Genomic DNA, 26,584 nt, shown 5'->3' with positions numbered 1-26,584 from the left:
TCAGATCAGTATAGTTAATATTTCTTTTATCCAGACTGCACAAGGTGAGGATGTGCCACACAAAACAGGCCAATGGATGCTTTTGTGTGATATCCATACAAAATGCTGGGTTTATGTGATATCAGGTCTTCCCTGGCACTGGTGCAGGAAGGCAAGTCCTGCACGTCAGGTCCGACTTGTGCAGAGCTGTGTGGGTGTCACTGCTCTGCTCTGTCCCACAGGGGATTTGCCACCCTACTTGGGGGCTGAAACTCATGCCCTGGCTCCTGTGTCTTTGTCACAACTGGAGAGTCCTCACAGAAACCACATGGAACTGTTTAAATGACTTCTGCACCCTGTTGAATACACAAGGGCTTAGTTAGCTCCAGTTTAGTTCCAGTTGTAGCTGACGTGGCCTAGTTCCAGTTCATGAGAAGGACAGGCTGGTTTTTGGTTTTGTGTGGAACCCAGAGTGACTGGCTCAGGTCTCCTGCTCTGCACGAGCTGGGTGCGAATCCACCACAGCTCTGTTTGCCCATATACTGACCAAATCTGACTTGTGTTTCTATGGTGAAATTAACCTGAAATCTAGAAAAAATGCTGTTGGGTAATTACGGACCATAAGTCAGTTTATCTGTAAACCTTGTTTTTAAAAACACATTGGTTTGAGTCAACACTGTAAACTTAAAATTGTACATAAATGTTTGTTTTTCCATTGCAAGGTTGCATAAGGCTGTATTCTTTCCAAACTTATCCTGAAAAGTGCTATAGTCTTGAGAAATGTTTAGCAAACAGCATTGCAAGGCAAAATCAAACCAAAACAAAACAACCCAAAAAAATACCAAAACCCAACCAAACAAAAACCCCACAAACCAAACCATCTTTATTTACTTGTGCAGTGAAAGTTTGCTCAAGTAATGCTAGGCATTAAACCTGTTAGAACTTCTATAGTATTTTAATTTGCTGAAGACAGTGAGTGTTTGACACGACACAAAAGATGCCTATTTTGCTGAAATGTTGCAGGGCTCCTATGACTCATTCTGGAGCCTGGATGTGTTGTATAATGGTGCTTATTTTGAGATTGTATTGTAACTGTGTGTTGTCATGGAAGCAAGTCGGAGGAGCTTCCAGTGTTTCCATGGTGTAAGAATGGATAAAATCAGACGAGGTACCCAGCTCATAATTGCATGGTGAAGATTTGAGCCTTAGATCTGAGCAATAAAAAGGCAAAGCATCTGGGTAGCAATGTAAAGCTGTCAGAATTATAGTGAAAGTCATAGTGTAGGTTTGGGAAGGATTCTGCGTGTCTAAAGATAAAATGCTAATGCCACTTTTATATATGAAGATTTTTGTAAATGAAGTAAGGAGTGGCTTTAATATAAAGCCATGTCATGTCTAAATCAAGTTATTAATTTTCCAAAAAATTCCAACATTTCTGTCCTGAAAAAGCTAATGGATTTTGACTAATGGGTTGCTATAGATGGCTTTTCTTGTGTGGTTTTCTGTTTGCTGTTTGTTAATGTGAGGTAAATGACTTTCTGCTTATGCTCAGTGTTTTAGGGCATTATTTTTATTTTTTATAAAGATATTTTTTTGGCAGATAATATATTGCTCACAGAATAGTACAGTAGTCAATAAAATAATAAATACTTGCCTTTAAATGGAGAGTTCTGGCTTGGCTTCATTGACTTCCTTCAGATCACTTCATTGCTCTTTGTTTTAAGACTGCACCCTTAAGTACTTTGAGGGCAGTGGGGTGCTATAAGTGTATCTGAATATTTCTTAGCCTAAAGAAAAAAACAGATCATACTCTAGATTAGATAAGGTCCACGTGCATAATTTTAATATTTTACTCAATTTAAAAATAAATCCCCCACAAAAACCCCTTTTGAACAGGAGTAGTGGGATAGTTTGGGGAGTTAACTGTCAGATTTCTAGTATTGAAAGAGATCACTTCCTAGTATCAGAGCTAGATAGATATGTCACTTTTGCTATTTAAATGAATTATAAAGAACAAAATAATCACGCTGTATAGGATTTTAATTAGTCCCTGAAAAATTTAGGAACTATTGGAAATTATGTCTTCCAAGAGCTTATAAGAATCGTCATACCTATTAACGCATGTAAACAGTACCCAACCTTTAGTTGTATTTTGATTTAATAGTGTTTTCAGGAATGAACAGAGTCTATCACATCTCAGTTTCCTATCACAGCTTATCCTTTCTACTGTGAATTTCAAAAACTAAAATATTGACACCCTAGAGCTGCCGTTATTTTTCTGTAATAAAGTCTTACAACACATTTTCTCTTTGCCCAGTGTCTTTCTGATGCTGAAACCCTGCTTGAGCTTCTTTGTGGACTCTTTAGCATTATAATGAAAGCTACTGTTCTGAAGGCTGGTGTTATTTAAATGGAGCTTTCTAGACCTTAATTTAAGTTGCAAATTAAATGCATTAAATTCATTCTCAATAGCACTTATGAACCTAAATGAGGAGCCTCCTAACTCTGTTTTGAACTTAGAGTGCTGGGTTGCTTGGTGAATGCAGATGACTAACGTGCTGCAAAGGGTTCAGTGCTAGACATTCCCTTAGCATTTGAAAAACAGAAGCCAGAAATTACCTTTATTGAAACAAATATTAACTTTGTGTACATTTTATGTATTATGGTTTGGAATATGACTGAGATTCAACCAGTTAAGCAGTCCCTGGGAGATTTGGCAGGATGGATTAGTTTGCGCTAAGTAAATCTTTCCAAATACCAGACATAAGAAGTGGACAGTACTGGTCTCCTTTGTATGAAACGTTGTCTGTCACATTAAGTCAAGTCTATAAGGTTCTGTTTTCAAATCCTGACAGAGAGGAGAGGCTAGTTGCTGAAATTATTGCTTCTATGTGCGTGGGATTCTTAGCATCTAAAGTTTTAGTTGTCAAACCACCACTGGATACTGTGTGAGAGAGCTAGTGAGAGTTTGTAGTTCTATGTTCCCCATTTCTTCTTGGTGGGTATCCATTTATCTCATGTGCAAAGCTCTACTTTTGCTATGGAGTAGAATTTCGTCCCACAAACTGCTGGACAGTCTGTCTTGTCTTCTATTATTGCTCATGGTCATAGCATTCCTCTTTATTTTGTTACTTTTCTGCACTAAAAATTGCTCACTAGGCCTCAGCAAGTCACTGCCTTTGCTTCTTTACTTCTGCTTGGGTAATCATGGTGCAAATTGGTCCTAACTGGGTTGTTTTTGTAGATGAAGATTGCAATGAAGAATTGACAGTAAATAAGTTGCTTATTTGTCTTTAAATCACTTCAGGTCATTGTCACCATCTGTGATTTTTCTGATATTCTGCTGTTGCTGTTTTTCCCCTTCAATGCTATTTATTTCTGTTTTACGTTCAGAGTTTTAAGTTCATTTGAGTTCATTGTAAAATGCTGTGGGCTTTGAGGAGGAAACTAGGTTAGAGAATCAATTTGTTGACTGAGTTTAAAAAAAAAAAAAAGCCAAACCAGATAACTCCTACAGTTCAGATATATCTAGCATGCTAGCTGTGTCTTTAAAATAGTGCTCATGTAGATATGATGTTCAAGAGCCATGGTTTACTCTGAAGAAAGTGAGATCTAAAGTAAAGTCACAGGCATTCAGACTGGTCCTTTTAATCCATGAGGGCTGGGTGGGTAAGCTTTTTCCTTCCTGAGATCCAGGAAAACTTTCCTATCTTTGTTACAGTACTTACCTGAACTGAGGTGACAGCTCCAAGATGGCTTGTCTGTCCTCAAAATCTCTTGGTAAAACTGTCATGTACCGACCTACCCATCCTCAGATATCCTGACAGGCTTCAGGCTCAGCTTCTGTCCAAACTTTCCTTGGGGAGACCTTGGTAGTACCTTGGTGGAAACCTAGGTATTTTTATTCCTTGGTCCTCGTGAAGCCATGGGAGTCGGTCTTTGCTCCGTCACGGCAAGGAACAGGGAGAGCCCTTCAAGGGGCAGGAGAGTCAGAAACCCGAATCTGAAGCCAAAAGTTCCTCATCCTGGTATCAGTGCAGAATGACAGGCAGGCTTAATTGTAACCACCTGTGGGCTGAGGCAATCATAATTAAGCTTATCTTTTACCCTAGCCAGACTCTTTTAAGGTTTTGTTTGTGGTAAATCAATTTATTGTTAAAAACCAGTATGGAGTATGCTGACTTGTCCGAAAAACACCTCCATGCCCATGAAGTATACAGGATCCAAATGCAGTCACAAATTTATAAGCATGAGTGGTTAGAAAGCTGAAAAAGTGTGTGTATTTAAATAATCTGGTTTTAGCCACCGTGTGTGAAATAGATATGGTGTCCATATCTAAACTGGAGACTTAACTGTACTGCCAAGCTGAGCTAGATGTTAGGTGAGTTTGAGTTCAAGTGGGAAGTGTATTTTTTTAAAGCACAGTAGTGGTCCATTAGTTAGAGAGAACCTTTCTCACCTGAAGAGAGAATCTTGAGTCATACTTGTATTGATAGTATTCTCTTTTTTTTTAGTGGTTTTGCTCCCTATCCTCTGCTTTTGACATATTTTACCCTCTAAGACTAGCTGATCAGCAATGGGCAGTACTCGCGCCTGGGTGGAATTGAGTCTTGTGCCTTTGTAGTTCTCAGAATTCAGATACATACAGCATGTTAGCAAGTCCGATTGTGTTATATGCTGTTTTGATTTATGAATGTTATTTGGAATGTCAAGTCACTACTTAAGTGATGGCTTCTGTTCAGAAAGTTCTACGCTTTTTTAGCTCTTGTGAAACTTGGTCATGTTTTATTTCTGTGAAACACCGTTTTGGAAGTAGGGAAATATTTGTGGTATGTTTTATTTCCAAATGCCCTCGATGCTATATTTTGTTTAAAGTCCTGGAGAAAAATTCTCAGGAAAAAAGTGTGTGTCTTCATTGTATTGCTCAGCAGCCCAGGTCCCTGGCACTTTGGTCCTGAGGCTCTGCCCAGCCCAGCCCCCAGAGATGGTGCATCAGGGTTAATGCTGGCGGTGTGCTCAGATGCTCGGGGCAGCCTATGGATGAGGCTGGATGGCAGTCGTGTTTTATTCTTACCAACGCTGGACCCCAGCAAACTGCCTACAAAACCCTGAAGGTATATTTAGTCAGTATTGACTTGAGTGATTTGTGAGGAAGATGGATGCAAAGTTCTTAAAATAGCAGGCTCACTAGTGAAATGTCCTGTGGCGTTCTAGGATGGCGTTCAGAGAAGACACATAAAACTGCACTGCCAGACCTTAAATTATATATCTCTAGAAATAAAATGTGCCATTTATATTCAGCTTTGTCACTGGGTATTGAATCAAAATTGTTTCTTCCTACCACTTTTCAAGTTTTGTTCACTTTGGAAGATATTTTTTTTTCCTACTTGCTTCTTGCATTACCTCTTCTTGAGGTAGTGAATATGGGCTTGTATTCATCAGTCATGTTAACAGAAGTTGCTTATTTTATGGTGTCTGCTTGAAGGCAATGAAAGGGGTGAAATATAAAATTATTTTTGGAAGATTCTCCTAGCTATTAGAATTGCTTTTTGAAGTAATGAAAGTTGGTTATGGAAGCTTTAAAAAAACCCCTTTGTTGTAGACATTGCTGATCAAATATGAGTACTTTTTTCCCTTTCCATGGGTATTGTTGTTATCCAGCTATTGAGTGGGTGTTATGGAATGTGGAAGGAAAATTATTCTTGAAGAAATAGTACTTGTAAAAGATCACTGGCACTTTGGTTGCTGCAAGGAAGTATGCACTGTACATTCAGTGTAGTAATTTAAAAAAATGAAATATTGATGATTCAGCTTTGTGTTAGCAACAAACCATTCAGAGTTTTTTATGTAATGTGAATGCACAACCTGATCCTGAACCCTCTCTGGTTATGAAAAATCACTTAGTGCTTGATATTAGAGTGAAGCAGTTCATGCTAGTGATTAATACAATATGCAGAGAACACTTGCAGGTTCAGGCTTTCTGCAGTCAAAGACGATCTGCCGGACCTGTGCAGCTTTGGTTACACAACTGTTTTCTCTTGCTTTGAATTATGCATTTATCCCACTGCTTTGCCAGGGATCTTTTCTTCTGTCAGTGCGCCTGCAAGGCAGGCTCTGCCTTACGTCACACGTGTGAATGGAGTTGGGCAGAATGATCCCTGGGACTCTGAAATATCTGATTAATCTCTTTGGATATCATTTTTCTTGCCGCCTCTACTTTTTTTTTTTTTTAGGTTGTTGTCAGTTTACACTATGATTATCTTAGGTAACCCTTACTATGCTTCGATTACGTTTTCCTGTCCTCTTCTTCCTGTGTTTTTTTTGACCAAGACGCTGTGTTCACTTTCCATACTTGCATAACACTAAACTTCAACGCGCCCTAAGCTTTTTCAGTAGAGGTTGCCCTGGCACACGGTGCAGCCCTGGCTGAGTTGGGTTTTCTTCCCGTACCTCCTGTTCCTTGGCTGTGTTTCAGTGCTTGGACTGTTGCTCTTGGAACTACAAGTGCCTTCAAGTTTTTGTTTTCTTTTAATTATTGATATCTTATTGATATCATCTCAGGGACCAAAGGTGTGAGAACTTCCAGGAAAAAACCTTGTGCTGTTACCAGTTATCTGCTACATCATCTCCATTCTTTTGCCACTGAAGTCAGCACATCTGAAGGCACACTGGAGAGAGGTGAATTCCTTTGCTCTGTGTCTTCTACTTTCTTATTTGGAGGAGAATATAGGAAACCAGACATCTGGGTTTCTGAGAATATGGTGTCCAGCATCTCTTCCCCTTGCCCTCACTTCTCACTTAGCACACTTCAAAGCTGGTTATATTTTAATCAAGAGGCTACTTGGTCTATGTGTTTTCAACAAAGTCAATGGCTTCAGGAATAAGATATTTCTTTTTTGAATCTGGAACATCACATATTTTTGGTTTTATTATGTACGCAAGAGAAAAGCCTTACACCCAAACCCACTTGCTTCTTCCTTTCTGCATTTCAGTAATTAGACAGTGTCAGGCTGGGTAGAAAATAAAGAGTACTGACTTGTAAATAAAATGGGTAGTATGAACGCAGCCTGCTAAACTTCAAATGATCTTGAGAACATCTCTGGAAAAAAACGTTTGTGCTCTACAAAAGCAGCCAGTTGGCACAGTGTTGCCAAAGAGGATACTGGTAGAGAGGCTTTGACAGAAGGCACAGCCTCCGTCTGCACAACCCCTGCAGGCTGGGGAACGTGCCTCGAAATTGTTCAGTATTGGTGCATCTGTGGACATTTCTCAAAGGAGAAGTTGTTAGTTGTGGTGTGCTGGTTTTGAACCATTTACCTCTATGCACAACCTGCTTATCTTCTGCTCTGCTTTTGCCCTTCAACGACAAAATCTGGAGAGTCTTGGGTTGTCTAGCATAGAACAACCCAGGTGCATCTACCTGTATGTATTATTGGGGGACAGTCCTCCAGCTCCCAGATACTTCAAAGGCAAAGACAAACCCACCACACACATGTGCAAGTCTGTGACTGTATGACCACTGCATTTCCACCTTCCTGTCACTGGCCAGAAACCTTTCTGTCTCTGCATTTATGAATATTGCATTAATGGTATGTTATGTGGCTCTTGATTACATCCATTCTGGGTAGAAGATGAGACATGGCAGCTCCTGGTGATTAGAGGAGCATCTGTCAGTTCCTATTTACCTCTTAATATCCATGCTGTGAATAACTGGACATGTTTGTACATAAGTCTGTATTTCTAGGTTTCTGTTCTGTGTGTACAAATTACGCTGACTCATTATTTAAATATTCAGATTTGCTGTCAGGAGGTGTACACTGGGAGGGAGAATAATCATGTTTTAATGCTATCAGCTGATGTAGCCTATTCATTTTATCCAAATACAGTACAGCTGACCTAATCAAGCTGTGTGTCCGAAGGGATGGTGTCCTTCATTCTTATACTCAGGTATTCAGATTACAGCATATTCCTCGAACAGACCCGTGGGGCAGGAGGCAGATGGGATGTGTGGCTGGTCCAGAGCTGCGCAAATGCTGGTTGGGTGTTCGCTGTCAAAGGCTGCGTGACGGCTGACCGGAGCCTGGGAACAGAGCTGGCCGTGTTCGTGTAGGCTCTGGGAGAAGTCACTCTTGATCTTTACCTCTTTTTAGAATGAGTCGTTTAAAATTGGCTGGTAAAGTTAAATGTTCAACAGCATTATTAAATGAAACTAGCTCCTTGTTGTGTGATTTTCTTGGGGGGCGGAGAGGGGGGCGAGTAGGGCATAGATGGGAATCGTTTTGGAGTTTGTTAGTTTTGAAAATTGGGGCAAAAATGTAGTATAGAGATCATGCATCCATAGCATTAAAGACCGAATGCATAAAATAAAAAATAACTCCAGTTTTTTTAAATATCTTTTTATTTTTTTGGGTAGCTTTCTGTTTAAACAATATGCACCTTAAAACTCTGGTCTTGCAGTGCTGCTGTATTTCATGGAAATGAAACTCATAAAATTATTAAAACAAAGTAATTCTTGTTATTGTTATGGTCTGAACAAATTTGTTTTCTTTGGAAGTTTAATTTTGAAATCTTGTATGATGTGTCTGCCCAGTCACAATTCATATACTTTTCATCATAAGCTTCCTTAAATTCATTAGTTTTCAGCCCACATAAAGCATTCAGAAAAGTACAGAAACTGGTATATTTTAAAATTTTCTAGATGTAAACCTCGGAGAAGTTTTGACATGGTAAAAATACAACAAAGTTTAGTGATAGTTATCTTCTTTCTTCCATAAGCTTCTACTATAACCTTTCATAGCTTCTTTTTAATAAATAAAGTCAGATGACTTTTGCCATCTATTCAATAATTTGTGCATTGCATTGATTATTTATGCCCAGCAAATTGGCTGTCGTGGGGTGGTTCAATAGTGCTCTTTAAATAGAGTGAGAGAGCACACAACATGCAGTACTAACTCGAACAGCATTTAGTGTTTCTTACTCTGACCATAAACCAGAAAAAAATCGTATTTTGAACTTTCTCAGGAAGGAATATTTTGGTTTATTTTGCCTCTGCTTTTTTGGAAGGACTATTTGTGTTGCTAGTTTAATGACTACTCACTGTCATGGCTACAAATACTGTGGTGCTACAGATGGCGATGAAGTGGGAACACTCAAGCTCACTGATTTAACAAGGAGCCCGAGAATGGAAATACGTCAAAATCTTCATATGCAGCCGACACAGCCTCTCCGGCACCAGCAGCGGGCACTGAGCACTCATCCATCTTTTAGCTCATCCACGTTGCCAGCGTCTTCCAAACACAGAGGAAAATTTATAAACCTACGTGACAGCGTAAAAAAGAGTCCTACAAAAAGCACAGCAAAAGTAAAAGCTGCTAGTGGTTGGGTGTCTGATGGCTCATGTTCTAATTGTTCTTTAGAAAAGGTATGTATTGCACCAGGTACTTACAGACAGGCATTTTGGGTGCAAACTGTAGAAAGTATGTCACAGTTTTTCTTTGTGTAGTTTTATCCCTGCTATTTCTAGAGACTTAATGTTATTTAATTTTCTTTTGTATTTTGCTGCTAGAAGTCAAAGTAGTAATAACTGAAATAGGGCTGGCAAAGAAATAATTCTGCTTGGTGTTTTCCCATTAAGATTGTTGCACTGTACACAGTGCAGGTTTTTTATAGTAATTTCTTGAAAGTGAGGAAAGTCTGATTTGCTTGATTTTTGTTCTCCAAAATATGTCTCTTAGTACTTGAGAAATAGCACATTATGGAGTTTGCTGGTTTAGCTGATCTGCTTCGGGATGTGTGTGGTGCTCTGATAATTTCAGGTTGGTTGGTATTTCCTCACAGTTACTGTGTGTGTTGGTTGAACATGAGAAGGTGGTTGTGTTCTTCCTTCTCACAACATCCTGACTTAGTGTTAGATTTGGAGGCACTCATTTTAATTGATCACTTAAAGGTATTATCTTAGTGCTTTTTTAAACATACCAATTTAAATTATTTTTGTTTATAAATATTAGAAGTCCATCCTGCACTTTAAAAATAATTACTTGAGATTTATTCTACTGTTGTTGCAGAATGGCTTTTCATCGTAGGTGTTAGGACATTGATTTAGGCTGACGGGCTGTTAAAGTGAGTTATTGTTTATGTTGTGCATATCTATGTGTAGTAGTCTATCACACTTGTGTGCTATAGTTCATATATATATATATTTTTAAAAAACGAGGTTTTTAATTTGCCTGTTGCTTTTTTTGTAGTTTAAATAACTCTATGTCCAGAATTATTAAATGTTGTAGTCAGAGACATATGTAGTTAAAATTATTTTGATTATAAGCTTTTTTTTTTTCCCCCCAGAATACTTTAGCCTAGTAATTGGGAGAATTCCTAAAAATTACAAATGTTTCCTGAAAGGTCTTGGGAAGCAGAGCACTGAAAGCGATTCCCTGAGCTACTGGAGCCTATCCAGCTGATCTCAGAGTTATCTGTATCATATAATGATTTTCAGACTGATTACTTGCCATACTAAAATAAAATTAGCATTCTTCTATGGCAATGATGTTCCAGATCTTCTCGCTCTGATGGTTAGAAACCTTTTCATTTCTTGTATTGTCCTTCCTTGTGGTAGCCGTGATGCCTACACTAGTTCTCTGTATTCCATGAAACGTGTACGTGGAGACGGTCTTGCCTTGGTTTGCATCTGTGCATCCTTTGGAAGTGGTTGCTGGTGTTGTCAGCTCTTCTTCACCCACGTGGTAGTGGAGGAGACAGGACAGGAATGTGCCCAGGACACTTGGAGGAGCAGGGAGCAGCTTTTAAGAGTCAGTGGATACTAAACCACCAGCATAAAGGGAAGATACAGTTACAGTACTAATAGCTTATGAGACTGGAATCTGAAAGAATTAAAGGACTTTGAACAATGTCAGTTTTAAAATAATAAGGACAAAAATTGGAACTGGTCGGGAGGATTCCTGGACCATTTGGGAATGAGAATCCCAGAGAGACAAGGGAGTTAAGAGATGAGAAAAGGAAGGAAGCAGGAAAATAAAGCTGCCAGGTGGTGCAGAGAGGGGTGCAGATGGTTTGGCCCATAAGGAAAATCAGCTCTGACTGTGTCGGTTATTTTGCTAAGCAAAGGTAGGGGAGTGCAGTCAGCATCTAAGAATAACTTCAGTTTGTTTTTAATCTTCTCTTATTGCAGGAGTTGTAACTGCAAAGCTGGAATTTTTTTCTGACCTGTTAACGGTTACCTTGTCAGCCTTAATGTTATGTTATATTTTGATATGTAATATGTGTATATCTGAAATTTTAGTTAACAGGTTTTTTTACTGTGTGCATACATGGTAAGCTGCTTACTTTAGAACAAGGCAGACTTGAAGAGATAGTTTATTTTTGGCATATGTAACACTGCGTGATTGCTCCAACTATAACTTGGTCTGGCCTCTGAAAGTTGCATTGTTCTTCCAGTAGCTGGAGGTTTGTTGCACTGAGCATTTCCTGCATCCTTTGCAAAATGCATCTTATGATTTTTCTAGAACAATTTAGATTCTCCCGCATCCCCCTTTTTAAACACTTGAAAGATTATGCTATTGTCCATAGATGTAAGAATGCTTAAATGATATTAGTAATAATTTTCAAAATACCAAATGTATCTTGTTCTTATGTCTTTCAATAACAGCAATATTTTTCACCAGCTGTTCATTTTGGGTAGATTGAGCTGAAAAAAAACCCTGTAGAAATACCATATATACATCTAATAAGGGTTGCCACTTTTGGACTGTTTCAGGTTTAATATTTGCTTTTACTCTTTAATTTGGTGTATGCCATCGGTTTATGTTGATTTTTATTTTAAAATGTCTCAAACTTTTAAAGTATGTTTATGCTTATATATTCTGCATTTTTGATTCATCTTCAGGATTTAATATATTCTTTTGTCATTATGCTTTATAATATTTAAAGATCACAAGAATGTCTTGGACCAACTAAGTTGCACGAGGTTTGATCTGCTGTTCAGCTTGTAATTTTGATTATAGTTGCCAGTAGTTTTATGTTGCTGGCAGCTTGTTGACAACCAGTATGTTAACATCTCAAAGTGATTTGAGTCAATGTTTTGCTAAAAATGCTATTTGTAATCTTGTTCCTGTGCAGCTTCAAGTGTCAGTAGCTTTCCAAGTTAATATGTTAATGAAAATTCTTCAGACCGAAATTCTTCTAGTCTGAAGGTGCATAGTAAACCTATATGAAGATCTGGGAGGTAGATTGAATCTGTTGTAGGATATTCTGCCCATTTGACTAAAAGATTGTCTTCTATTTTTGCCCAGTTTAGAAACCTTATCATACTTCTGATTTCCTCCCCCTCACTTTATCAAAAAGAAATACTACCTTTGTTCAGTGCTGTCAGCTTTAGCCACTGTTTCTTGCTTTTGCACACTGTGGTATAACAGTGAGGGGCTTCTGTCATGAAGCCGTCCCACGGAAAGCCCCCCTGTCGGTCCACTGACATGACCGGGTTTTCTGTTGGACCCCCAAGTCTTACTACTCTGTGCTGCAAGGTGAGTAACTTGGTGTAACCCAGGTGAACGTGTCTGACTGCGCTGGGTTGTCTGACCTGAGCATGTTGCTGCGGATGCGCTGCCATGCGCGCTGTGCTTAGAGGTGCTTGGTTGTCTGCACTTGTGGTTATAGTCTCCAAATCCATATACTGTTTCAGAATTTTTTAAGTTGTTAAATTTGAATCTTGTTTGTTTTTAAAATGTGTTTTTTTCTAGTTTTCATTATTTTTGACATTTTGTTGGTGATTTTTAGCCCACAGAAGCTGTTCCTTCCTCTTCTCCCATTGTCCCCGTGATCCCTGTCCCACCAGTCCCTGCTGAGACCACTGTCATCCCATCCACCATACCACAGGTTTTTATTCCTTTTTCATTAAGTTTGTTCAACTTTTATTTGCTCAATTTATTTCATTGCTTTGTTTGAATTCACGTTGTGGTACTCTCACACAGAGATTTGAGATGAACTGTGAAATAACAATGCTCTTGTTTCCTCCTAATTTTTGTTTGTGTTATAGCAGCTGTTAGTCCATTTGTAATATCTGTATTTTCATATGAAAGCATATCAGTAAGTTGTGAAATAAGAAAAAAAAAGAATGGAAAGAAGCAATAGGATATTTTGTGCTCTCACATAATAATTTTAAAGCCATTTCACCATTACTAAAGTGTTGTTGCTTGATTGATTTATTTATAGAAAATTGTTGTATCGTCTCATATACAAATGCCTAATACATGTCTTTCATGGATTACACTTGTAAGATGTTCTGCAGCCACTTGTTAATACTGGTGTGCTTGGTAGTTGTGGGTTTTTTGGGTGTGTTTTGGTTTTGTTTGTTTTTCCCACCCCTCTATTCCTAACATATTTGGCTCACAGAATGTGCTTCTCTTCTGGCCCTTCATCCTTTAGGTCACATACTGTCAAACACAAAACAAGACAAGTCAAAGCAGTAAACATGAGTTAACATTAATATCTTGCACATAACTTGCAATGTGTGACCACAGCATGGCAAACTATAGAACAATTTAGGATAGGTAGCAGTTCTATCTTTCAATATTGAATGGCATTCTGCTTTTATTTTTTGTAACTTTGCAGTAGTTTTCAGTGCACAAATTTCAAACAATGGGTACACACCTTCAAAAAGTGACCCATCTTTTCAGAAATTATTTGGTGACAGATATTTTTTAACTTTAAAAGGAAATTAAGCTATCCAGAATATTACTGGGATATTTTTGTAGCATACATGCCAGTATTTTTTTTCTTAAGGTCTGCTTTCAAGCTACAGGGCTAAACTTGCAACCGGTGGTAACCTTCTCCTATCTCTGCTACACTGTTAAATTTTACTTAATCCAATAATTATCAAAAGTTTTTACAGTTGGCTGTTTATAGTGCAAAGTCTAGTGGATGTCTGTTTACGCAAATCTGTCACCTGTTCTTTTCCCAAGACAGACCAGAGTTTTGATTAATTTCAGAACTATTTCCTCATTGTAGAGTGATTCTGCCCACATCAGGATTTGAGGCAGACAGACCAGTGTGACCAGTGGACTTGTGCTGTCAGCCTTGGTGGATAAAGATAACCAAGGCTCCAGTAGCATTTACTTTCAGAGGACTGCCAGTAGGCTAAATGTAATTTAAAATAAAATAATTACTGCTGTGTGTATTCGTATTTTCTTTGCTGTGACAATGTTCATGTCTGCTGATGATGCTGGATTATGAGCAGAAGAGCAAGAACGGAGTGGTCTGTGCATCTTGTCTTCTGCGTGCATACAGACATCTGCTGGAGTTGGCTATGGAATTGTGCATCAGACATGATGCTGAGCACTTAGAAAGTTAAAAGCAACTTTGGATTTTGCCGATGCATTTTTGTGCAATACATACATCTTTCCGTTTTGCCTGTTACATTGCACTTCAGGCAAGCCCTTAGCCTGCTTGTAAACAAACTTGTTAAATGGCTTTTAAATATTTGAACAGGCCCTGGCACAGAAGCTTGAAAGTGTTAGGTAATTCGGAGCACTCTGGCATAACAAACTAAAATACCAGGTGTTCCTTCCAAAAACATTTGATGTTTTGAGTTAGATCTTGCTCTGTGTCTTTGCAGTGTCCAGGCATACCTTTACCTTTGGAAGTCCTGGCACAAAGCTTTTCTCCTTCCTGCTTGGAAATGCTGGTAAATTACTGCTTCTTGATGCAGAATTCAGATAAGTGCAGAAGGAGCGTTAGGAACAATGACTTTACTTACGGAAGGTGATTTGCACTGGTTGGCTACTTCATGTCTCAGACATACTGTTCGCATAGAAACCTCACCCACCAATAACAATTAGTTTTTAGCTAGTCTTCCTCTTTCCCCCCCCCCCCCCCCCCCCTCCTTTTTCAAGACATTAAATGATAACACATAGACTGTCAGCCTCAAGAAAAAGATGAATGGGAAACCAGCTTTCTCTGACACTGCTTTTTTTTAACTGTACTTGGATATTACAGAATTCTAATATTAAATAAAGATGTATTTCAAAATTGAGTGAAATGTAAAGAAAGTGGCTGAACTTTCAAAATTAACCCTGCTTCTGTCTTCTGTTTATAAATAGGAAATCTTTTCATAGGTGGCATACAAATATGAAATGAATGTGTAGATACTGATCTCTTTTAGATCCAGTGGAGATTAGACTCCTGATGTCTCATATTCAGTTAGGTTCTTTTTAGTACAGTGTAACATTTTGTTTTGTTTCTCTGAAAGTCATTTTAATTGTAAAGCTCTTACAGGCATGGTTATACATATTTTAATTGATTCATATTTTTAGTACAGGATCTTATTTTTAATTTAACCTTACTTAATAGAACTAGTGCTTGAATAAAAAGCAGAAATTGGAATACAACTTAACGTCAGAAACTGGTTGTGAGAGACAGCATTATTTTGACAGCTTTTCATCATGATACTGGTCACTGGTACACGATTTCTGTGCTGTGTCCAGTTTGCTCCTGCTCCCACTGAGAGAGCGGCTGGATGAGAAAGGTGTTGGCACCTTGACAAAGTCCAAAGTGTCATCCTTTGTGTTTCCTCTTTTTACAGTCTACTCTGTTAATGTGCCACCTGATTTTAGTACTTATAAATGATGCGGGCCTAATTTCTGACACAGCAACCTGGTAGCACGTTGATGGCTCCTGTCTAGTGGTGGTAGGTTATTCATCTCAGCCTTCTGTAAGGAACTTATGAGTCACTGCTTACTTCCCAGCTTTTGGGGACTTTTGCAAATCATGAATTCTTCAGAAGTACAGTGTTGTCATGGTAATGAAACTAAAATACAGAATATGAATAGGTTAGTGTAATTGTCATGTTTTTGTAGGCCTTATCTTTCAATGTGTTTAATACGAGCTTCTATTGCAGCCTGTTAAACTGTCCCCAAATTTATTTACACACACACATACACACATAAAAGATGGGAGAAAAAAAAAGATGGATTTTCATACATTAAATTCATTTTGTGCCACTGAGTTTGTAGATCCCTTTGAACTTAGTACATACAACAGTATTTGGGGTCTGGAAGATATCTTCACACTTTTTTTTTTTTTTCCCCCCCTCTTAGAACAGGCTCGATGCTACCTATTTTAAAGGCAGATAATTGATGGAAAAATAGGAAATCTACTTATTTGGAAGTATTTCAGATAAATGCCACCAGCCTGTATGTATTTTCTTTCATTTGAACGCACACTTCTTGCAAAAAAATTCTCAGTAACATCAGAGAATAAAAGCGTTTGCTTATTCTACCAGTTCCTGGCTACTAGGAATGCTGTACTATTTCAGTTTGCTGTGGCAGTGATCTCCAACTGCTTATGGCTTGAGAACCCATTATAACTTTCTGATGAAAGTACATGCTGTTATGCGTTAGGTGAATGCCTGCTGTGGATTGCTTTACAAGGCAGTTTTGTAGATCCTTCTATAAGTTTGCGTTTCGGTAAGTTTCCAGTTTGCAGTTCAAAGAGAGGGAAAGAAAGAAAGACTTCTTGGTAGGAACAAAGAAGAATCAAATCCACCAAAATGTGGTTTTAAGATATTGGCTGGTAGAGCAACTTCTGAATGTTGTATCACAAATTACAAGGGTAACTGGCATCGTGTCAAATGTTAGTATGATTTGGTGTTTCCTTTGAAAAGGTAATAAATGACTGAGCTTGTATATAATCCGTAAGCTCAGAGTTCTGGAAGAGTGTGATTTTTTTGTTGTTGTTGTTTGTTTTTTGTTTTTTGTTTTTGTTTTTTTTTTTTTTGGGGGGTGTGTGTGTGATGACAGCACTTTGTTCAGAGTAGAAACAAGTGTTTCAAAAGGTGAATTTCTGAGATTCTCAAACTGAGACTACTTTTTAATGGACCTCTGAGAAACACAGAAAATTAGATGTTGTATAATTATCATTAGTATTATTTTCTCTTATGCTGTATAATTTTTTTTTTATTCTTTTGTTAAAGGCAAATCCCCCTCCAGTGCTGGTGAACACAGATTCTTTGGAGACTCCAACATACGTAAGCCCACGCTTGCTTTCAGTTATAGCTTTAGATAATGTTTTCTGTGTATAGTTGTATAGGTCTGTTGTTACTAATTAATAAAGTCTGTTTCACCTGGTAGTGCATGATTTCCTCATCTGTCCTGGTGGTTATTTGAAGTCCTTAAATAGCTGTTTCATGAAAAAAAAAATAAATTGTAGGTTCCTGGTGGAGGGTTCTATGTGAGTACTAGTGTGTGACAGTGCAAAACACCATTGTTTGACACTGAACCTCTGGAACCTCAGAGAACGATCTGTTTCTTCAACTGTGCAGGCAGATGCTTTAATATTTAATGTGCCATTTCCATTGCACTTCTCATAAAAACACTTCTTAGTGCAGTAGCTGTACTTCAGATTTTAGTGCTCCAAATGTGCATTAAAATGTGTTTGTTGCGTTTGAAACATTAAGGTAATAAGTGTAGCTATGTGGAGGCTTAAATTTGTGTTTGGCAGCCTGTTTCGTGATAGGAATACCACTGGCAGATTGAGACTTGAGAGGCTTTGGAATGTACGTTAGTTTGACATAGGTTTCAGGTCTGAATTTTCCTCCTGCATTTTCCTCCTACACTTACGTACATTTGCTTGTTGTTTTCTTGAACAGTGTTAAAGCCTGTGCTAGTTGCTTGATGATGCGTTTATTCTAGGTACTGATATTAGCAAGTAAAGAGTAAATTTTGTGCTTGTCAAAAGCATTCATAACTTAATGTTGCTACAAGGATCTGTAATATCTCAGTGCAGACAAAAGTGTGAATTAACAGTTTAAGCAAAAGACAAAAGATCAGTACAGTGACATAATTGGCTCAAAAGAGTGTCCCGAGTGTAATAATGATGCCTCTGGCTGAAGGATCCCAGTAGTAGCCTGCAGTATGTGGCCCTTTCATTGGTGTGATGCAGATACAGTTCAGAAAAACATACAGAAGGTGAGGTGTCTCCCTGTTCTCGATAACTAAACCAAGAAGAAAATGAATAATAAATACGTGTTAATGCTTCAGAAGGCCCCATCTGAAAGAGGCATGTAGAGGACAGTGGACAGTAGAAACATAAAGAGAAAATAACATCAGCAGAACAAACTGGCACTCAAAATTATAAGCTGTCTAAATTACCAGCTTGCAGTGAATGTAAAACAAACAAGACCATAACTATGTATAATCTAACCTGCTCTGTAAGTGTAGGAGGTTGAGTAAAGGAATATCCTTCTAGGCTCCTAAGTAGCTAAGGGAATTGTTAAATGATAAGTAATGTAAAATCATACTTGTGAGGTAACTGCATCATGAATCTACAAAAACCTTGACTATTAGATATTTTTCTATTGAAAAAAAGAAAAAAGGCAAAATATGACTCTAGAAAGTCATCAAGGAACAAATGGTCAAGAGCACAGCTCCTGTTATCTGAATCATAAAGCTACTGAGGAAGTTCTCCCTCTTAGAGCTCAAAACCGGGTTGGAAAAAAACCACCAAGAAGCATATTTTTTTTGTTCTTTGTAAAAGCCCAAGGAAATACACACAAAGCTCAAGTTAGTGGCAAAATTAACTTCAGTACAGCCAAAAAGTTCTAACTAAATTCTGCTGAATGTTCACATTCAAAGGAGATTGCTGTGGCATATTTACAGCATTTGTATACAACTCCCTTCATCCAGGGGAAGTCCTTGCAAATAAAGCTTGGCTTAGTGGATCAAAAGTTGCAAAAAGTAGAGTATGGCAGTGATTTTTATCATTCAACGTGTCCTTGCTCCTGTCTCGGCTATTGTTGGGTTTGTTAGATAAAATGAATTCAAAGATAAATTAAAAAAAAAAAAAAGACTGTAGAACTGAGATAAAGCAAAAGATAAAAATGATGGAGGTTCTTGTTTGCTGCTCTTTATCTAGATGATATTTTAAAATTGGATTATAGAGTTTTGTACATGGAAATAAACAAGAGACTGCTTAAATATATTAGGATTAGCTTTGTTCTGCATAATGGTAATGATTGTCTGTGTTATTTATTTTTTTTTAAAAAAAAAGGCCACATACTGATCAGTCATCATGAGCCATTTCCCAGGTACTGTAATACTAGCTGACTGGTTCAGTTAGCACATGTTGTCATTGTAGATAATGGCGCAAGGACTAAGCTAACACAAAAACTTCTTGATCATAGGGGCTTCTTTTGTGTTGGTGTAGTAATAGATACAGTTTTGTGTATTCAGAAGGTCAAGACCTTTTCCCTTTATAGTGGAGAAATATCACGTGTTAAAACCACAGTATCTTTTCCACCGAAGAAACTAAGGACATACCTGTTTTGAGATGCTGTGCAAAGATGATAATAATCTCTTATGTCTGGAATGAACATGGCTTCTGTTGTGTTAGAGGGAGATATAATTAGGAAAAACTGTAGTGAGGGATAAATGAGCTTGATATTAGACAGCCTGTGAAAGTTGTGGCCTCTCCAGCTTTTGAAGCTTTTAAATACATTAAATAAACTTGTGAGGAACGAGGTAGATGTGGTCTAAATTTTGTTTGGGGTGAATTAAAGTCCCTTTTAAAATTCTCTGCTAGAAAACTGTGCAGATTTTAGAATGTTTTCTTCTATACATGTATTTTGTATCTTTATAAAATCTTGAATAGTATGTTAAGCGTACAGAAGGCTACCAGATATAGAATATCTTGAGAATAGACAAGATGCATTGGAAAATAGTACTATAAGTGTTATTTCTTGTTAAGTATTTAATCCTAAAAGGCTTGAAATAGGAAATTGCCTATAGCTGCATGTCAGAGATGCTGCCATAGGTATCTGTGAAGGAAAGAATTTGAGTTCCAAGATACCTTAGTAATTGAAAAAAACCTTAATGTTACTTAAATATCAAATTTGTAACCACATTTAATATAAAATTGTTTTTGCTTAATTTGGATATTTGTTACTTCTTTTCTTTGATTCTGTCCTGGTTCTGTAGGCAGCAAAGAATGTGGGTGTCCTTTCTAACTTGAGGATGACAAGGCTTACTTCTAGTATTTGGGGTTTTCATCTAGATTTATAAAATATTCTTTTAAACTCTTCTTCTGTTTTTGGTCTTGTTTTAATTTGCTGATGTTTAGCATATATGTAACATGATAAATAATAATGTAAACAATTGTTAAATGTTGCTTTGGAAGGGTCTTAACCATTTCTAGTGAGAAATGGTATAAAGCCTTAGTCTATGATTTTTCTCTGCTCTGTGAGGAACAACAGTTTGAAAATACTGCTCTGTTCCTCTGTATGATTTCTTTATACTGTGACCCCTTCTTTTCTCAGTTTCAACTTGCTATATGGCCTGAGAAACATCTGAGGATCTCAGGCATTTTTTTTTCTGGCAATGAGAAGCAGAGGGCCTCTGCTCTGGAGTGTCTGTGTAGAACAGTCTGCTCTCTGAAATCTTTACATTTAAACGCCTACAGCAAGAGTGTGATTCACGTACAGAGATGTCCCTTCTGAGCTCAGTGGTCGGTGGGAATCAGCTGAGATTTGATGGGAGTGAACTGCCAGCCCAGTAACCTGTGTCATGTAGAGTGTCAAATTCCCTGGAAGTCTCACTTTTCTTTCTTTATAGGTCAATGGCACGGATGCAGATTATGAGTATGAAGAAATTACTCTTGAAAGGGTAACACGATAAATGTCTTTCTGTACTCGTGTTAGATGGTGTTTATGATACTTTAATATGAAAAATTAACCTCTTGGTACTGCTAAATGGTAATCCAAAACAATACTTACTGTGCTTTTGATGTGTTGTTGTTGGGTTTTGTTTGTTTGTTTTTTAATTTAAAGTAGATTATACAGCCTAAAGGAAAAAAAAATACACACAGTTTCTGGAACAGGAATACAAGTTTTTATTAATATCTTGACTATTAAGAGTAAAATGGGGGAAGGATCTCCCTGAGACATACTGCCTTTGGTGTTATTATCTAGACTTCTAGAGAGTAAAACCACAAATTGTGATTTCATTTCCTATATTTAATTTGTTAGGCTTTTATTTATACCGTTAAGTTTTACATTGAGATTCAGGTTTCCAGTTGAGATTACAAGCAACAATTTGTCATATGCGTTGCTTTTTTAGGTTTATGATGCAGAGATCTATCTTAGTTCTCTTTTCTTGAGCTGCACGTTAACAAAAAGCAATCCAGGAGTGGTTGGATTTGATAGGTGTGCAGTTGTGGTGGTTACTGAGAGGATGAAGAGGTCATGCAGTTGATAGAAAGGGCAGGCAACCTTTGAAGAGAAAATGTCACGGTCTCCGTGTTTGTGAGGATATATTACAGACCTGACACAGTTACTTAGGGGCTTCTCTGGGAAAAATAATTTGTCACTAATAATTTGATAAGGAGCAAATATTCGTATGAATAATCTCAAAAGATCTAGCTGACTAGAGAGGGAAGTTTTAATCTAGTTTATCAAGTTCAGTTGGAGAAAGCTCTATGGTTGGAACTGTATCTCTTACACTTACACAATGACTTATGTTCTTCTATGAAAATAAGTAAATTATAGTTTAAGCAGTATACTACATATAATCATATGTAAAGTGTCTTCATTTTTTTATCAGTGAAAATTGTATAGATTTGGTTCTGTATTGAATCAAATGATGATCTATGATTCTATGAAATAGATATTCTAGAATGTCTTTGCAAAATAAATGTGTGATTTTTTTTTTTTTTTATTTTTTTTATTTCCCCCACCCCCCCTGCCTTTAGGGAAATTCGGGACTTGGCTTTAGCATTGCAGGTGGTACAGACAACCCACATATTGGGGATGATTCAAGTATTTTCATTACAAAAATTATAGCTGGGGGTGCAGCTGCACAGGATGGAAGATTACGGTATGTTGACTTTCTGTATTGGGTTGCTAAATATTTACTTATTTATTTTCAAAAAGTGGATGGAACACTTTGTTACTTTTAGTAGTTTTATCATGCTGCATTACATTTTAAATAAGTTTTTCTTACAGAAGTATATTGTAAATAATGCAAAATGCTTGAGTTGACTGATTTTGCCCTCCCCGCCCCGAAATTTGCAGTTAAGTGAAATCAAGTGACCTTTATCTTTTCTGTTCAGTGATGCAAATTGGTTGTGCTGTATGTTCCACAGTCTGTAATTCAATACACAAAGGAAAAGCTTGTACGGATAGGATAGGTAACTCTTGCTACACATCTTCAAAATCCATATTTTTTGTTTATTTTAACAGAGTACTCCTTCTCCAGTGTACCAAATTTTCTTATTTAATTGTGGACTGATACTTCTATTTAACTCCTAATGAGGAAATGTTGGCAAATTACTAGATGGTAGCAAGCGATTATTTGCAGCTTCCTTTGAAGGATACTGTTAGAAGTTAATAAAAAGTTGTACTAATAAATTATTTTTCTAATCCAGAACAGTCTTTAAAGTTTGCTCCTGTATCACTCTGTAGAAAGAAACCACATCAGATTGTAGGGCCAGCTTGTTGTTCTCTTGTGTTGCCAAGGTCTTGCCCTATCGCTCTCGGTGCAAATGCCTGATGCGTTGTGGTTTTTAGTCCTACTAAGCTTATTTCAAGACTTCTTTTTAGCTTGTTGGCCATTGTCAGAGGTACATCTGGCAGCTCATGATGACAGGTGGGTCGGGCATTGTACTGAGTGTAACGGGAGCTCAGGGTTACTACAGCAACATGTTAAATGGAGTGGAAGGGCAGCGCTTAAACAGCTTGTGAGAAGCGGAATGGAGGTTGACTTGTTCATATCATGGCTTAAAACTAGTGTGTTCTCACTGTGTGCCTCCTAGTTGCTGAATTTTTAAATTCTTTGTTATAGCCTTAAACAAAAGGTAGCTTGTACCGTGCTCTGTTCAAAATACTGTTTAAATGAAACACACATAAGATAGTGTCCTCTTTAGCTGAGAACAAAATATTCCCTTTAAGTGTTTTTAGTGATCCTCGTTTTCTTTTTAAGCACTAATAATTAATTTTAGAGCATTGTCTTGAATCAATATAATTTTGAAGCAAATCTTTGTATCTTAATGTATTAACATGTATGTTAGTGTATTGTAGATAAAATATTAGTCTCTTAATGTGTCTGTTCTGCTATAATACAAGAGCTGATCATGAATGTTGCTGTCTGTAGGGTTAACGATTGTATTCTACGAGTAAATGAGGTGGATGTTCGTGATGTGACACACAGCAAAGCAGTTGAAGCATTGAAAGAAGCGGGATCAATTGTACGATTGTATGTCAAAAGAAGAAAACCAGTCACAGAAAAAATAGTGGAAATCAAACTTGTGAAAGGCCCTAAAGGTACGTAGGAAGTGTAAAGCTGCTGTTTCGCAAGAAGGGTAGAGTTGGTGATAGATTTCTGCATTTGTTTTTCAAACTAAAGTAGTACCTTGCATATGACGTTCTAGGAAATGCAGAATCATGAAAAATAAGATCAAGGCATCTCAAATGCTTCTGAATTTTCATCCATGTGTCCTGAAACTGTTCTTGTAGAATGCATATTTTTCTTTCAAATGATAAAAATGTGTTTCTGATAGCGTTTAGTAATTTTTAAGAACATTAAAAATGGGAGTAAAATATTTCATTGAATTCCCTGGAAAGAATCTTTGAGAGACTAAGAAACACTTAGAGAAAGTGTTATTTTGTTTCTATATGGGTAAATGTTGGAAAATGATGCTTTAAACAAGTGGTGATGCAATAGCTGTGCTGTGTGCATCTTTCACAAGGCATTAAGTAAATGATTTAGCTTTCAATTTTCAGAAGTTCTGTACTTGTTATGTCTTTTCCAGACTAATATTTTTATTTATGTATGTGTGATACCAATAGCATTATTATTTATAGGTAATTTGAATCTCATGAATTCTAGGAGATTTCTTTAGTAATGACTTTATCTTCAAGCAGGTCTTGGTTTCAGTATTGCTGGTGGTGTAGGAAATCAGCATATACCTGGAGACAACAGCATCTATGTAACCAAAATCATTGAAGGTGGGGCAGCACATAAAGATGGCAAACTTCAGATTGGAGACAAACTTTTAGCTGTAAGTAAGAGCTGCACTTATTGTTGGTCATTCACTTTTAGGCCTAGTAAGTGCATTATTGACTTTGTGGTTAAGCTGCCTTCCGGTGGAGTGTTATTTCATAGAAATTAGTAAAAAAATTAATACAGCCAGGAAATCAATCATAAAAATTAAATCTGCAGTGTTCAACACCATTTTATCAGGAAATCTGAAATCTGTTCCTTGGCCCAATGTTTCTGCAAAACGTGTATTAATCAGATTTCTGATTTAATCAGATTATTTCTGATGCCTGCTAATATTTTTCTGGAATGTGAGTGATGGGATGGTAAACCAGCATGCAATGGGATTGATTCTCTGCTCAAAAAAGATGAATGGAAAGGAACTCCATGTACTGGTGGCTGGCCAGCCTGTAGCAAAACTGCTGCTTACATTGGATTTCAGTGTTTGTAATGCCTTTGAATTTTTTTAACCTTAGAATACCTCAGAGTTGGATTTTCTATGCACAAAGTAAAAAAAAACTTTCAACTGTCTTAAATATTAAATTTACTATTAGCTGCCCAATAGGTACCTTTGTGTGCCTTGCGAATTCACAAACCCAAAGATCCAGCTGCTTGATGATAATGCTGTTAATATTTTGTTTTTAAGTTTTAAAATCTGCATCATAGGAGGTGTTTTGATTGTAGAACTTCCCCACAATATAAGGGCACTGAAAAGCTTCCTTTTAATGGCAAACTGCTTTCCAATGTTGTAATTTGTCACCTGTATGAGGAAATTTCATGATAACTTGCTTATACCATAGAATATGTGAGAGGTTTTAAGGCATTTGTTAGAAATATCAAACTTCTGTGACAGATCACAAAAAAATGCCTGACAAAATTAAATAAAGTGGCTATGGATTAATATCAAATACTGTTTCAGGGATGCAAGGAGCATATGCAATATGCTACTGGATATAGTAAATACACTGTCCTAACCTATCGTAGCTGAAATCATTCCTTCAGTTCATTCAGTTAGAAGTGAGTAAATTTTAATCTGTAATGTATTCTGATTAGTTGAATTTCACTTAGTCAAAACTTTAGTCAGCTAAGGCAGAGGTGAGCTCCCATATTTTGCAGCATGTAACTTGCTGTCTGTGTGTTTAGGTTGTACTGCGCTTACGAATGCACTGCAAAATGACTTGTCAGTCATTAGGAGTGGCAGGAATTCAAATCCATTTTTAAAAAAACCCAAACAAACACCAATAAGAGGCTTTTAGAAAACTTTTAGAAAATACAGATAGAAATAATACATTTAAGCAGCAGAGCTGTTCCCGGCAAGTAGCAACTGACAAGGCCCAGTTGTTTTTACACAGGATATAAACTTTAGTAATCAAACTGAGGAAAGTGTCTTTGGTCCCTGGAGTTCAGTGCAGTACAAACCTTGTTTTCCATGTTGCCTGGAAGTTGTCTGGAGAAGTTACTTCCCACTTCAAAATACGGAAGAGAGGGTCAACAACTCAATTTACTGAAGCTTTATATGAGATACTAATTGCTAAAGGATTTTAAATTTTCTTTTTAAACTGAAGTGCTAGTGTTTCACCTGAATAGCAATACTTTGAAAAATCTGCCTGTAAAGTTAAATGAGTTCCTGTTAATTGGCATGTAAATCAGTCACTTAAGGATCTTCTCCAGTTTTGACGCCTACTTTGACCTCTTGCAAGAATATGTTGTCCTGTTGTAATGTCTAGAACTTCATTATATCATGATAAGATCATGTAGAATTTATTCTTCCTAGAAGAAACTTCCTTCTATTTAATCCTTGCAATAACAGATTATATCAGTGCTGTGAATGTCAGTGCTGTGACTGTGCAAGCTTGTGGCATTTTGAGTGTCATTTGTCCCATTAGTTTTCCAGTCACGTGTGCTGCCTTTAGAATGTTACAGTCAAGGGGGTTTATAATAATATTTTGAGGAAAGAGTTGTCTTTCTTCTATTTCACAGCACTACAAAGCATCTCTTATATAACTTTTCAATAACCAATTATGTCTGTGGCACATGAAGCCAAATAAAGACTCTGAATGCCCAAGTGCTCCAACAGCTTTCAGTGAGTGTCCGGTGAAAATGCACATTTTTCTGTGTTGAGAATTTGTTTATTTTTTTTCTCTTTAGGTGAACAGTGTTTGCTTAGAAGAAGTTACTCATGAAGAAGCAGTGACTGCCTTAAAAAACACGTCGGACTTCGTTTATCTGAAAGTTGCAAAACCCACCAGCATGTTCATGAATGACAGTTATGTTCCTCCTGACATCACAAACTGTAAGTTCAGCTTATCTTTGTGATTTCATTATTTTTTCCTTTAAGGCATTAACATACCTCATTTTCAGTGTTTTAACAGCTTCAAGCTTTTTAAGATTATATAGAGTGAAAATCTGATATAAGAAAGTTGATTAACCGGAAAACTATGTGCTGAACGGAATACTGTCCCATAGCTTGTGTACTGACAAGACAGCAGCAGGGGGGCACTTCATTGCTTCTGTGACCGACGTGGCCTGGTCCAAGTGCCTTGGTGTTTCTGATGAGCGCAGAGAGAACG

General features: G+C 37.3%; 1 protein-coding gene across 4 annotated transcripts in view; it reads left to right on the top strand.

Moving 5' to 3' along the window:
* DLG1 (discs large MAGUK scaffold protein 1) overlaps positions 1 to 26,584 on the top strand; it is a 154,457-nt gene that overhangs the window by 80,400 nt on the left and 47,473 nt on the right. For all 4 annotated transcript variants that reach the window (XM_065640450.1, XM_065640449.1, XM_065640448.1 and 1 more), the window contains 7 exons: positions 12,769 to 12,867; positions 16,961 to 17,014; positions 20,595 to 20,645; positions 21,730 to 21,854; positions 23,130 to 23,299; positions 23,900 to 24,036; positions 26,163 to 26,307. In XM_065640450.1, coding sequence (XP_065496522.1) covers positions 12,769 to 12,867; positions 16,961 to 17,014; positions 20,595 to 20,645; positions 21,730 to 21,854; positions 23,130 to 23,299; positions 23,900 to 24,036; positions 26,163 to 26,307 — 781 coding nt within the window. The remainder of the gene's footprint in view (positions 1 to 12,768; positions 12,868 to 16,960; positions 17,015 to 20,594; positions 20,646 to 21,729; positions 21,855 to 23,129; positions 23,300 to 23,899; positions 24,037 to 26,162; positions 26,308 to 26,584) is intronic.

Source organism: Caloenas nicobarica, chromosome 8, assembly GCF_036013445.1.
Source record: "Caloenas nicobarica isolate bCalNic1 chromosome 8, bCalNic1.hap1, whole genome shotgun sequence".
NCBI classification, from domain to species: Eukaryota; Metazoa; Chordata; class Aves; order Columbiformes; family Columbidae; genus Caloenas; species Caloenas nicobarica.
The sequence above is the reverse complement of the archived record's forward strand: the minus strand, read 5'-3'. Positions and strand labels throughout refer to the sequence as shown.